Genomic DNA, 12,976 nt, shown 5'->3' with positions numbered 1-12,976 from the left:
GAAGAGAACAGGATGAGTGGACGCCTCATCAGCCCAGGAACCAAACCCAACAGGTCACATTACTGGCAGTAACCAAAGCACTCTCCAGGGGCCAAAGTAGGGGGCAGGGCTGGGGGCAGCAGGCTCCCTCCAGAACTCCCAGGCTCCAGTCCACTTTGCCTGCCCCCACCCCTCCACCCAGTGCCTGACACTGCTTCCTTGAGCCCAGCCTGGGGGCAGGCTGGGGGGCTGGGGGGTGGGGGGTCCCATCTCCACCCACCCCGGGCCAAGCGGCTGGGGTGTGGACTTCCTCACCCTGAGGACCAACTCTGATTTTTCACAAAGTGGCTTATTGCTCAATCCCACAGTTCCTGGCTGGGAAGAGGACTGTCAGATATGGGGACAGGCTTTCCACCGGGTTCACCAGCCAGAGAGCCAACCTGTTCTGGCCCTGCATGAGTCCACAGGCAGACCTCTTCAGGTGGGCTGGCCACGGTCCCCCCAGAAATCACTCCTCCCCAGAGCCCTGTCACCCACTCTGCCAGGTGACCCAGATGACCATGGCAGAAGGCACAGGACAGGTGTGACCTGAGACCCCAAAAGAGGTGCCCTCACCGAGTCAAGAGCCCCAGGCTCCTCCTCAATCTGGAGGATGCAGCAGGAGGCGCACCTCTGGGGAGACCACGGGCGTCAAGCAGCCGCAGCAGCAGGGTTTCCGCTGCCCCCGAGCGCTGGGGGCTGAGGCCGGATCCCGGCCGGGCCGCGGGCGCCGCGCCACCCCCCGCACCACCAGCAGGGCTGCCCCGCGGCGGCGGAGGGTGCGCGCTCCCGGGCGTGGCCCGGCGCGCCCGGCCTCTGACCCCTGAGCGGTGCCCGCTCGCCCCATTTTACCGCGGGCACATCGAGTCCAGGGCGCCGCGCGGGCGCGGAGCGGATCAGAGTCCGAAAGATCGGCTCCAACAGAGCGGCGCCTAGGGACTTAGGGGGCCCCCGCCCCGCCCCGCCCCGCCCCAGTGGGCGCGCCCGCGGGCTGCCCGGTGCCCCTCACCTTCCCCGGGATCGTGCCGCCGAGCCCTCCGGCCGGGTAAACTGGGAAACGCCTAGGAAACCCGGATTTTTACAGCTCGGCCGGCGGTTTTCATGTGACAAAAACTTCAGTGCTCACAGGTCCGTGGCCTTCACGTCCGGCCACCTTCGCAGAGGCAGTGTCAGCGCCGCGCCAGCGCCGCACGGACCCGGGGAGCGAGGGCCCGGCGCGGCCCCCACCGGCGACCCCGCCCGCCCGGGGCGCCCCCTCCCTCCCGCGCGCAGCGGCGGCCGCTCGGGCCCCGACGGCGGGCGCGCTCACCCGCTGTGGTGCGCCTTCAGGCGGACGCGGCAGCCGCTCCCGTGCATCTTGGGGCCGGTCCTGCTGGGCATGGCGCGCTCGGCCGGCCGCGGTCAGCCGTCAGCCGTCAGCCGGTCAGCCGTCAGCGCGCGGGCCATGGGCACCCGGCGGCCGGCCGGGGCGCCAGGAGGGGCCGGCGGCGGAACGCGGAAGGGCGCGCGCGGCGCGGGGCCCCAGGGCGCGGGGCCGGTCACCTCCGCGGAACCTGGACGGCGGGCGGGCGGGGGCTCGGCCCGCGGGGGCGCGCGACGGGAGCGCACGGACTCCCGGCGCCAGGCCCGGGGGCGGGGGGTGCGGAGGGTCCGAATATGGCCGACCCGGGGCCCGGCGGGCGGCCAATCGGCGGGACGGGCGGTCCCGGGGCGGGGGCGGTGGCACCTGCGGCCAATGAGGGCGAGGCGGGGCCGCCACCTGGGCCAATCCCCGGGGGTCCCCGCGGCCGCGACCCAATGGCTCGGCGCGGGGCGGTCTACCTGTCGGGCGGGGCGCGGCCCACCTGCGGCCAATGGAAGCGCGCGCGGCCCGGCTCTGCCCGGCAACGGGAGGCGGCGCGCTGCGGGCCCCGCGCTCTGGCCCCTCGGCGAGGTGGGCTCCCGGGGCCGCGCTCCCCGGGGGGGCCCCTCCGCCGCCGCGCCCGGGAGCCCGCTGCGAAGGCGGGCCGTGGGGACTGCCCCATCCCAGACTCACGCAACCGAAACTCCGGCAGTCCGCGCGGACGCGCGCTGCGGGACCCGGGGCGAGCTCGAGTCCGAGAGGTTTGAGCCGCGGAGCCAGCGTCACGAGGACGGTCCGGCCCCGCTGGTTCCCTGGCCCCGGCCGCCCTCCTCCCCGTGCCGAACCCAAGATCCCGCTGTCTACACTAGCTGGCGGTTGCCGCTGCTCCGGTTGACTCTTTGGCCGGGACGAGGACCCTGCGTTTGCCCACGTCGCCCACGATCTTCATTTTTGTTTTGTTTTTTGTTTTAAGATTTTATTTATTTACTCATGAGAGACAGAGAGAGAGAGAGAGAGGCAGAGACACAGGCAGAGAGAGAAGCAGGTTCCATGCAGGGAGCCCGACGTGGGACTCGATCCCGGGTCCCCAGGATCAGGCCCTGGGCCGAAGGTGGCGCTAAACCGCTGAGCCACCCGGGCTGCCCCACGATCTTCATTTTTGAGTCCACACCTCCGTGGGTCGTCATAACTGCTGCACTTGATCCGGATTAGCGCCTCTGAACACCCTCCCTGCCCGCTCCTCAGCGGTCGCGTCGCTGCCTGGTTGCCTCCACGTGGCCCACACCGGCGTTTGTTTGTAGGACCTCACCTGGGCACCACGTGGGCACCCCAGATTCGGGTCTGCACTCGCTCCTCCCCGCCAAGCCCCCTCCTCCCCTTCCCCACACCACCCAGGGGGCAACCTCTGACCTGGGACTCCAGGCCCGCCAAGCCTTCACTCCTCACCTGGACAGGCTTCTGGTACTGGGTACTCACACTCCCATTCCACGGAGGCTTCCTGGTACCTCCTTGGTACTAGGCTCTGGGGTGAGCCTGGAGAACCAAGTGGACGGTGATTTATGGTCGTGGAACTCATCATCTCCAGAGGGATGGACACAGAGAAACCTGTTGAAAGCCCATCTCTCACCTACTTAGGATGCTGTCAACTCTCCCTTGGTAAAACACAGCAAAGGGCTCTACAGGTCACATCTGTCCATTCTCTGCTCTCTTTACAACAAAACTGCCAGGAGCCTCTGCAGCCGGCATCCCTGCCACATTCTCTTGAGCACCTCCCCACAATCTCCCTACACACACACACACACACACACACACACACACCATCATCACTGACTCCTGTGTTTTAAATACAATGGTTAGTTCTCAAGACTTTTTCTTGATTGGCTCTTGGCAGTGGTCTGACCCCTCCTAGAAGGTCTGACCCCAAGATGCTGCTTTCTGCTGTTTCACCCTGCTCTCTCCTACGTCTCCCTCCGCTGCTTCCTCCTGGTCTCACTCTCAAATCCCCTACTGCCCCAGCTTCTCTCTCCTGCTTAGGGCTGCTCCCAACACCAACCTAAGCTAAATTGCTCCCCTGGACTCCTGAGCCTGATTCCCCACACACACACCTCTCATCCCAGCAGAAGCCCCTCAGCCATGTTCTTCCCCATCTCTGTCAGTGCCAACCCCACTTTTCTAGGTGCTCACTCAGAAAACCTCCTCTCCCTCTTATACCCCACATGTATTTCCAGATTCCTACACATCTCACCACCTCTGCTGCTACCACCTAGTCCCTGCTATATCCTTTGTGCAGGGATTTTTGCAGCAATCCCCCAATGTCCTTAAAAATGTAAGTCAGTCCATGTCCATCTATCAGGGGTTCAAGACCCCCAGGGATTCCCACTGTTCTCAGGAAAAGATCATAGGTCCTACAAGATGTGAGGCCCCATTCCTTTATCTCCCACCATTCTCATCCTGTCTCACTCACCTCCAGATACCTAGCCACTTTGCTTCCCCTTGCCTCAGGGCCTTTGCACATGTTGTTCCCTCTCCCAGAAGCACCTTTGCTCAGACCCACACTTCCTTTGAGTCTCCACTTAATATCCCTGATGCCTGTATTGCTCTGCTCCCCCATCCCACCCCATTGGTTATTCCTCCATAGCCCCAGCATGGGCATGTAGAGCTCTTGGCTGTCAGTTGGGCATGAAGGGAAATGGAGTATGAGGGTTTGCCATGCCAGGGGAGCAGTGTGGTGCTCATGGGGATGAGCAGGACCAGAGAAGGCAAGTGTGTGGGAGGCACCTCTTCCTGTGCCTGGCCCACCAAGCAGCCCATGGCCAGCACTGTGGCCTCGTCCCCACAGCTGTCCAGAGCCCAGCCTGGCACGTGCCCTAGGCAGGGCTGGCTGGTGGAGATGAGCACAGTTACATCTCAGTGGGCACAGGCTGTCACCGAATGGAGAGGGGTCCTCTGATCCCCTACAGCATCTCCCTGGTACTCTGACCTCCTGCCCTTAAGGCAGGGAAGGAGGCAGTTCTTGGTGGACAGCCATCCCACTGCATGACCATTTCTCCCACACGCCCCACCAGACACGACAGCCCAAGTCTGGCCCCAGAGTCCTTTCTCACCAGGGAAGCTCTTGCTAGGGTAGGAGCCGTGAAGGAACTGACTTCACCTGCAGATCCCAGCTGACATGTGGAACCTCTATCCTGGCAGCTGGGACCAGCGTCTGGTACTGCCTTGCCCCCAATCCTTTTTGGGGGAAGTCAGGAGGAGAGCCTGAGGTGCTGAGCTTGAGGGCCAGGAGTGGGGGAGGGTGAATACGGGAGGCTGGGGTGTCTGTTCTCTGTAAGGGTGGGGGTGGGGAGAGGCATACTCCAGAGGGAGGGCCAGGGGAAGGCTCCACTCTTTGGTCTCTTACACATCCTGCCCCAGGCTGGGGTGAGGGCACAGGGGTCATCTGCCATGCCCAGAAAACTAACCTGGTCTCCAGACACCTCACAGGACTGCCCCCAAGCATGGAGGGCTTTGGATTTTCATTGTCTTCACCAAACAGCTCTGCAAAACAAGGGGTCCCACCTCCCCACCAGGCCTGTAGACAATCTCCAGACGGTGGGCAGCCACCTGCCCTAAGCCCCTATCCTTTCCCACCCTACCATTAGAGGGTGTGGTCCTGACCAGCAGGCAGGTGGTAGTGCAGGCCTTGTGCTCTGGCAGCAGACACAGGCTGTTTGTTCCCAAATTTTCCAACCACTCCCCACTCCACACGTGACAGAGGTTGGGACCCAGTCAGCATAGGCCACTGCTGTGTCTCCACAGGGCCTGGGTGTCTGGCACATTGTGGGATGAATGAGTGAAGCAGTGAGTAGGCAGGGAACCCTCAGAATTGCCACGCCAGGCCCTGCTCTGAGGGGCACTGGGCAGGGTTCCTGCTTCTGCAGTCTGCCAAGTAAGGGAGCTGGGGAGTGTGAGGCAGGGAGGTGGCCTTGGTCGCCCACGGACAGACCTGCCAAAGGCCCCGGGGCTGAGGGCAGGTCCCTTCCACCTCTCAGCAGCTTCTGTGTTTCCCAGATCTCCCTGCAAACACATCATGTGCTTTCAAAATGACAAACATTTATTTCCAAAATGAAAAAATACGAAGGTGTGGTTTTTTTAAAAGGGATTATAAAAGTGATAGAGGCTTGCTGGAAAGCTTCAACATCACAGAAGGGTGTCAGGAGAACTCTGCTACCCCACCTCCCTCCTCTCCTAACAGATTCCCCTGGGGTGGTGTCCCCTCTCTTGTCAACTGGGACCCCAGAGCAGGTGCGGTGCTGGTGGGGGAAGAGGGTGGCCAGGCCCCAGCTAGCTTACCCTGATTTTCTAATGTGAATGTTCTTTATGAGAATGCTTTCAAATGACATTGAGATGCTTTAGGGGAAGGGTGAAAGCCAGGCGAAGTGTATGCTCCGTGAGACACATCAGACACAAGCAAAGGCCTCCCATGGGGTGCCTCCCAATGGGACCTTCCTGCAGAACCCCCCCAGAGGTCTGTCTTCCTCATCAGAGCTCACGGACTGCATTTGTGCCAGCTTGGGACTGCCCAGAAAGAGGTGGCTATCAGGGGCTGGCATGTCTGGGAGCCTGTGGGGTGGAGACCCCTCGTCCTCCTGCCAGGTGTGACACTGCCCCAGGCAGTGAGGACCACAGCAGAGTCTCAGGAAACCCAGGGTGTGTGCTTGGCGCACAGCTGTGGGAGGAGCAGGGCAGCAGGTGTTTCCTTTCTTTGTCATAGATCACGGGATTTGGAAAAACTGGTTCAAGAGACAACATTCACTTCACTGGCTCATTAATTTGTTCAGCAGATGTTGACCAAGGGCCTACTGGGTGCCAGGATACAGAGGGGACTCAGGCAGACATGGCGGCTCTGTCATGGGAACTGCACACTGGTGGAGAGACAGACCACTGTCATTGGTCACATGACAGGGCAGTTTATTGGAGAGAGCCCAGTCTGACCAGGTCCCTGGGAGACAGTGTGACAATGGGATGAGGATGTGTGCGGTGAAGCAGGAGAGCAGGACAGGCAGGTTGGGTGGCTCGTGCAAAGGCTCTGTGGCCCCAGGAAGCACGGTTGTGTGGAGGTGTCAAAGCAAGGCTGCAGAAGCTGCTGGAACAGACCCTGAGGGGCCTCTAGGACCATGTTAAGGAGAGTGGGGGAGCCAGTGGCAGCCCTGGGAGCTTCCAGAAAAGGTTGCCCCGTTCCCTGGGCAAGGTCCTGGCCAGAGGGAGAGGGAGAGGTGTGTCTTCATCTCTATGGGCTTCTGGGCCTGAGTGTGTGTCTGTCTCCATGTGTGTCTGTGTGTATTGTGTGAGTATCTTATTAACGCAGAGTGTGTATCGCATTTGTGTGTTTCTGTATGGATGTGTCCGAGGCAATGGTGTGCATCGACGTGCCAGGGACCAATGTATTACTTCTCTGATCCAGGTTCACCATTTCCTACCTGTGAGTATAGATGGCATTCCTTCGGGCCAAGGGTGCGGGTTTCTGGCTCCGGGCACTGCAGGACCGTTCATCGCAGCGGGGCCAGCCTGAGCGCGGCAGGTGCAGCGGCGGCCCCAGCCAGCCCCTCTCCTCCCACCACGGCGCGATGCTGCACTGTCCCAGCAGAGGGCGCCAGAGGGACGCGGCCGGAGGAGGGGTGCCGCCTGGTCAGGGCAGGTGGGCGGGGTGTGGGCTGAGGGCATCCTGACACACACCCACCCACCCCCCACCCACCCACCCCCCCCCCGCCCAGGCCCAGAACACAGCTCAACTCCTGCCTGAGGAGAGGCGCCCCCTCAGCCCCAGGGTGCTAGGCCTGTCTCTACCTGCAGTCACTGTCCACAGCTTCATTGTCCATTGTATCAAGTGGTCCCTGTTCAGTCACTGGCTAGACCTGGGTGGGCATGGTCTGCGTGTGTGTGTGTGTGTGTGTGTGTGCTGCGTGTGCGTGCTTGTGCACCATGTGTGTTTCAGTGTGCATGCACTGGTGCAGGTGCTGGGAGAGACATTGTCTGGCTGAGGCAGAACAGCTAGGAGGGTGGGTTCCTAGGTCCAGGGGCTGCAGAGACACTGACTGCTCCAGAGATCTGGATGCCACTGTGCCAGCCACTCCTACATCCAACCAACTCTCACACAGAGGCCTGCAGCTGACATTGTCCCATCATCCAAGCGAAGAACACTGAGGCACCAGCACCCCTGGGTGCTGCCTGGGACAGTCCCTGGGACGTGGGTATCACAGGTCCATTTTCTGAATGAGGACTTGAGGGTCTGGGTGTCCCAGTGCTTTGTCCATGGTCGTGGGGCTGGCAAGGTGTGGGGCCAGGACAGCCTGGGCCAATGGGGGCACACTGCACATCTCTCCTTTCCTGCTGGATGTGTCTACTTTCCTTGGGGCCCCTGACAAGCAGGGCCAGGGCACCACGGAGGGTGAGGCCCTTCCCCTCCTGGGAAATGGAATCTCTCCCACTTTTAATCCCCTCAGCTGCCTGGGATTATATTTAAAACCCCAAGCAAGCCTGACATGCATTTGAGGAGGCAGCACCCAAAACCACGGTCACCATGGCAATGCCACTCCACGGGGGCTGCATATGGGTGCTATTTTAGCCATAAGAAAACCATAGTTAACTAGAAGCATCACAGGGAGACACGATGACAGAGTGAGACAGGCCTCCAGCTGCCTGGCCGAGCCCTTTGTCTGTCCGCCCAGGTGGAAGCCTGTCCATGCACAGCTGTGGGGGCAGGGGACACACTGGGCCTTGGTAACTCCACCTGGCCGAGCCCACCCTCCACTGTCTTCTTTGCCTTTTACTCAAAGACTGAGATGGGGGCCCCCCAGCGGGCCACAGAGCTTGGCATTATGTGTAAACTGCTCTGGAGTTAGGCTTCCAGGCTGCCATGGTGTCCAGTAACCCCTTCCTGGGAAGGGACTGGAAGGTGCAGCTGGGATCACTTTCTAGAAAGCAAGGTGACAGTGTGCATCCAGAGCCTTTAGATCTCATCATTCCAGTTCAGGAAATCCGTTGTAAGGAGAGAACTGGGTGTGCAAACCTCTATGAGTCCCAGGCAGCTGTCCTGATGTTTGCAGGGTCAGGGGCAGGAGGTGACATGGCTGGCTGCAGAACAAAGGCAAAGTCCACCACAGGCCCCACATGACCTTTGAGAGCTGATGTTGTGCACAGACACATGCACAGTTGATGCCACCAGGTCCCAGGCAGGACTGGGGCTGCCGACCAGCCCCAAGGGAGCCCCCTGTGCTGGGGCAGCTCTCAGCCTCTCCTGTGGGTATCAGAGGCCACCTAACCTTCTGTAACTTTACCTCCGTCTTCTCCGGCCTTCCTCCCAAGCCTGTGCACTCAGCGGCAGAATGACAAAATGACTCAAGTTTTCACCTGAACCGTTGATTCAAACAGCCTCCTAGGTTCTGCGTGGGCTCCCTCATCTCTATACTTGCCTCCCCTACAAAGACGCATCTGGGTGCTGTGGGAGGGGACTGCTGCTAACTCACGGGCGGTCGCAGGAGGGGCCGTCAGACCCTTGCTGGGCTGGCTGTGGCGAGCAAAGTGAGCAAGAGTAGGCAGCTCTGACCCCACCATCCCATCTGCACCCACAGCTGAGGCACTTTCTGGGATCATGAGGCCGTTGTGAAGAGACATCAGAAGACATGAGAGTCCGGGTTCAGAGACAACCTGATTGCTCTCAGTACAGAGAGTAGTGGGAACAGTGAATTTGCCTCAACCTGCTTGCCCCCGAGCCCCACAGGAGAATACTCTGTGTGCAGTGGGTTCTGTGACAGGAAGTGAACCCCGAGCTCAGGGAACCCAGGTATATCACAATATCTGGGCAGGAAAAAAAAAACCCACCCTTTCTCAGGGGGGAGATAATTCCAAACTGTTCATTCAACAAACCTCCTTGAAGACATGGTCCAGAGCAAGAGGCAGTCGGCATCTTGCCAATAAGATGTGCAGAAACAGAGACAGGAAACTGTCTCCCAGCAGGAACTTGGGGTGCTGCTTCTGGACCCAGCAAGTCCCAGCAACACCCCAGGAGGGGCGGCCTCTCTATGGTCCTTGCTGGCTCTTCCAAACCTCTGCCTTTTCAGGTGGAGCTCCAGCCTCAGTGGACCCAGAGCAGGCACCCCAGAGGTTCAGGAGAGCAGGCCACACAACCTGCCTGTCCTGTCCTTGTTGTCTGTCCGCAGCACACTTCCCCCTGAACTGAGCCGAGAATGGGAGCAAATGTGCCCTGATGCATGTCCCTCCTCCATGCACAGCACACATCACATGCCATCCTGGGAAACCAGCTGTCTGAAAAGTCAAAGCCCCAATTACAGTGTTTCCCAAATCCCATGGTATCAAGTCACTGGCCCTGGGGTTGGACAAGCAGTCAGCTCCCGTGAGCCTATGACCCTTCCCTGCCTCCTCCATACTCTGAATGCCTTCTCCCTGCAGCCCCCTGGCCTTCCCCATTCCTCAGGCTCACTGCTGCTCCCCTGGGACAGCAGGCCTGAGGCCTGTGCTCTGCCACCCTGAGGAGTAAGTCTGAGTCTCCTAGAACCGCCCTCCTGAGCCCAATGGCAGCTGAAAGTGTTTAGGAAATGTCCAAGGCACAGCTGGACTGCCAGGTTACACTCTTGCTGCAAATCCTATCTTGAATATCTAAACCCAAATACTGACAGTAGCCTTCTTTTTTCATTTCTTCTTCAACAAGGCTTATCACCCCCAAACCAGGCAGGTGGGGGCCTTGAGCTGACCCATAAAAAATAATAGCATTTACTGAGTGGCGTGAACTATAGGCTCTGCTCTAAGTGCTTTTTATTACCTATGTGACCAGTCAGTTCTCACAACTGTGAACCATCATGACCCCATTCTACAGAAGAGGATGTTGAGGTCCTAGGATGGTGAGTTCCTTGCCTGAGGTTAGGTAGACAGAAGTGCTAGCATGCCAGGTAGTCTGGCTCCAGAGCCTGCGCTGCCAGCAGGAGCATCACAGGACTTCTCAAGAGGAAGTCCCACCCAGGAAGGCCCAAGAAAGGGATAAGCTCTTCTGTCACCCTGCCCAGACGGCTGCATCTCTTCTACTGAAAATCCCTGACTTCTTGGCCAGAGATGCTGTTGGTGCCCTGTGCCACATCCCTGGGCTCACCTCTGATTTCAGAGCAGCGGGGTAGGTGGTCCTCCAGCACACGGGCAGTGTCCTGTCTTGTCCCATCGCTGGCCTGCGCCAGGACCGTGTCTGACCTGCTCAGCCCAGGGCAGCCTGAAAGGGTGGGAAGTTAATACCCCTGGGGGCAACAGTCAAGCCCTGGAGTATGGCAATCCATCCTTAGAAGGTGTTTCTACGTGGCTCCTCAGGGGGTCTCCGGGAGGTGCAGACAATACCCCTATCCATGTGAGCTGCCCCCAGTACCCAGCCAGCTCAGGAACACAGACCCCACGGCTTTTCCCTCCTTGCCATCTCTCTGCACTGGCTCACTGCTCCCTCCTGGGCCCTTCTCAGGTGATACCGGGAACTGAAGTCATGGCCAACTCTGCCTTCAGGTACCATGCAAGTGTAGGGTTAGGTCACCCACTAGTATGATGACAGAGTATGTATGTATGTAGGGTTAGGTCACCCACTAGTATGATGACAGAGTATGATGCCTGCCAGTGGGACGTGGGATGGTAACCAGCCTGCAGAGCCCTCGCTGTGGTGGGCTGCAGAACCATGTATGGCATGCTGTGAAAGCCAAGAAGTTCTCCCCAGCATTTAAGGAAGCCTTGCTGCCTCCAGCCAGAGGGCAGGTGGTGCTGAAAATTAGGCCACAGGTACAGTCATATGAGTGAGAAATCCCAGGGAAGAATGGTGGGTGGCCTTGACAGGTTCCTGAGGGGAAGGTGTCCAGCCTGGGCCTGGTTTGGGGTCATTGTGAGGTATTTTCTGCAACTCCAGACAAGAGAAGCTTCCTCTCCTGAAACAAATGGGACATGAAATGGGAGGACAACTCCCAGGTGAATTTGCTCACCATCCCAGGGGGCCTTCCTTGACGCTTTCCGATGGGAGCTTGCAGAGACCCACCACAGGCCTCTTGAGCTCCACTGGACTTCCAGCCAGAAGGAAAGACAAGAAGACACAGGAAAGCTTGCACCCAGCTGGTCCTGCTGTCTTTTGCCCTGTATGCCCCACTCAAAATTACCAAATGTGGTATTTGTAGCTTCTGCAAAATGACACTTGTGGTGTGAGTTCATGGTGGCTGCTGTAACAATGACCACAGACTGTGGGACTGAAAGCCACAGAACTTTACTGTGTCCCAGGCTGGAGGCTCAAGTCTGAGATCAAGGTGCCAGCAGGCTGGGTCCTTCTGGAGGCCCCAGTGGCCATCTGTTCCTGGCCTTTCCCCAGCTTCTGGTGCTGCTGGCAACCCTTGATGCTCCCTGGCTGATAGACATGTCAGTTCAATCTCTGCCTCTGTCTTCACACGAACTTCTTTTCTGTGTCCCTCCGTGTGTCCTCCCATATAAGGATACCAGTGGCTGGATTTAAGACCCACCCCCTTCCAGCATGACCTCATCCTAACCTACATCTTCATTACATCTTCAGAGACCCTACTTCCAAAGAACATCACATTCACAGGTGCCGGGATGAGGACTTAACACATCTTTCAACCTATTATACTTGTTGTCTCCAGAATCTGCCCCTGCCTTCCCTCTTTGCATCCAGACCAGTAGCTGGGACCAGGCTTGGTCTGAGCAGGGATGTTGAGTACCTCATGGGAGGGAGTAGCTTCCTCCCAGAGGGATTGCAGCTCCTGGCTAGGCAGCTCCTGACTAGGTACTGGCAGGAACCTGAGGTCAAGCATGGGAGCAGCTCTGGAGACTGTTGGATGGGGGTGTATGGAATCTGAGGCTGGGCAGGGGAGAGTGTACTGATACAGGGGCAGTCACCTACAACTAAGCATTAACATCTCCGCAGATGGAGCCAGCCTTAATACACTTGGGGTGGCTCTCAGAAGCTGGGCCGTGATGGTGGCCAATACATATGAGGCAGAAACACCAGAGTATCTTTGGAAGAGTGTGAGGTATGGGCCCAAGGCCAGGAGGGGGGCTATTGGGATGAGTTCATGGGAACCAGCAGCTTACTGGGTCCCCAAGGGGGCTTGGAAGACATGCCTTCCACTAACGTAACAGGAAAGGGTACCAGCATTGCCAAGAAGCTCAGCCAGGGCTGATCCAAATGGCCAGTGTAACAGGTAGAAAGCCACCATGAGAGCTGCAGCAGGAGGGGTGTGGCTGTGCGTGATCAGGGTCAAGGTGGGGCCGTGATGGTGATGGGAAGAGACTCTAGAGGGAAGCCAGGTGCCTGTGGGAATCTGTGGCGCTGGCTCAGAGACCCTGGCAGCCCCGGGTGGACGGATGAGCAACTAACTAGGGCATCGCCTGACTTGCATGAACAAGGATAATCAAGCACTGGGATGTCCAAGGCTGATGTCAACACTCCTTCCTGGAGGGACCAGCATTCCAGTCCACACCCCTGTTGCTTAGAGAGGTTCCAGCGCCTCACGGAAGGGCTCCACACTACCCCACACGCATATGTGCCACACATTCCCCTGGAGTAACTCTACTCTGGACAAAAGATACCCATAA

General features: G+C 59.0%; 1 protein-coding gene across 2 annotated transcripts in view; it reads right to left on the bottom strand.

Annotated features, from left to right (window-relative positions):
• The window catches only part of PRKCZ (protein kinase C zeta), a 101,238-nt gene extending 99,803 nt beyond the window's left edge, over window positions 1-1,435 (bottom strand). Inside the window, exon 1 of one of the 2 annotated variants that reach the window (XM_025427461.3) lies at window positions 1,328-1,435. In XM_025427461.3, coding sequence (XP_025283246.1) covers window positions 1,328-1,398 — 71 coding nt within the window. In that variant the 5' untranslated portion in view covers window positions 1,399-1,435. Of the gene's footprint in view, window positions 1-1,027; window positions 1,135-1,327 lie in introns of those variants that run through there. The other variant, XM_025427466.3, reaches the window with a different exon arrangement.
• Between the last annotated feature and the right edge of the window lie 11,541 nt (window positions 1,436-12,976).

Source organism: Canis lupus, chromosome 5 (assembly GCF_003254725.2).
Source record: "Canis lupus dingo isolate Sandy chromosome 5, ASM325472v2, whole genome shotgun sequence".
NCBI lineage: Eukaryota > Metazoa > Chordata > Mammalia > Carnivora > Canidae > Canis > Canis lupus.
Note: the sequence above shows the minus strand (reverse complement) of the source record. Positions and strands in the feature narration are given on the sequence as shown.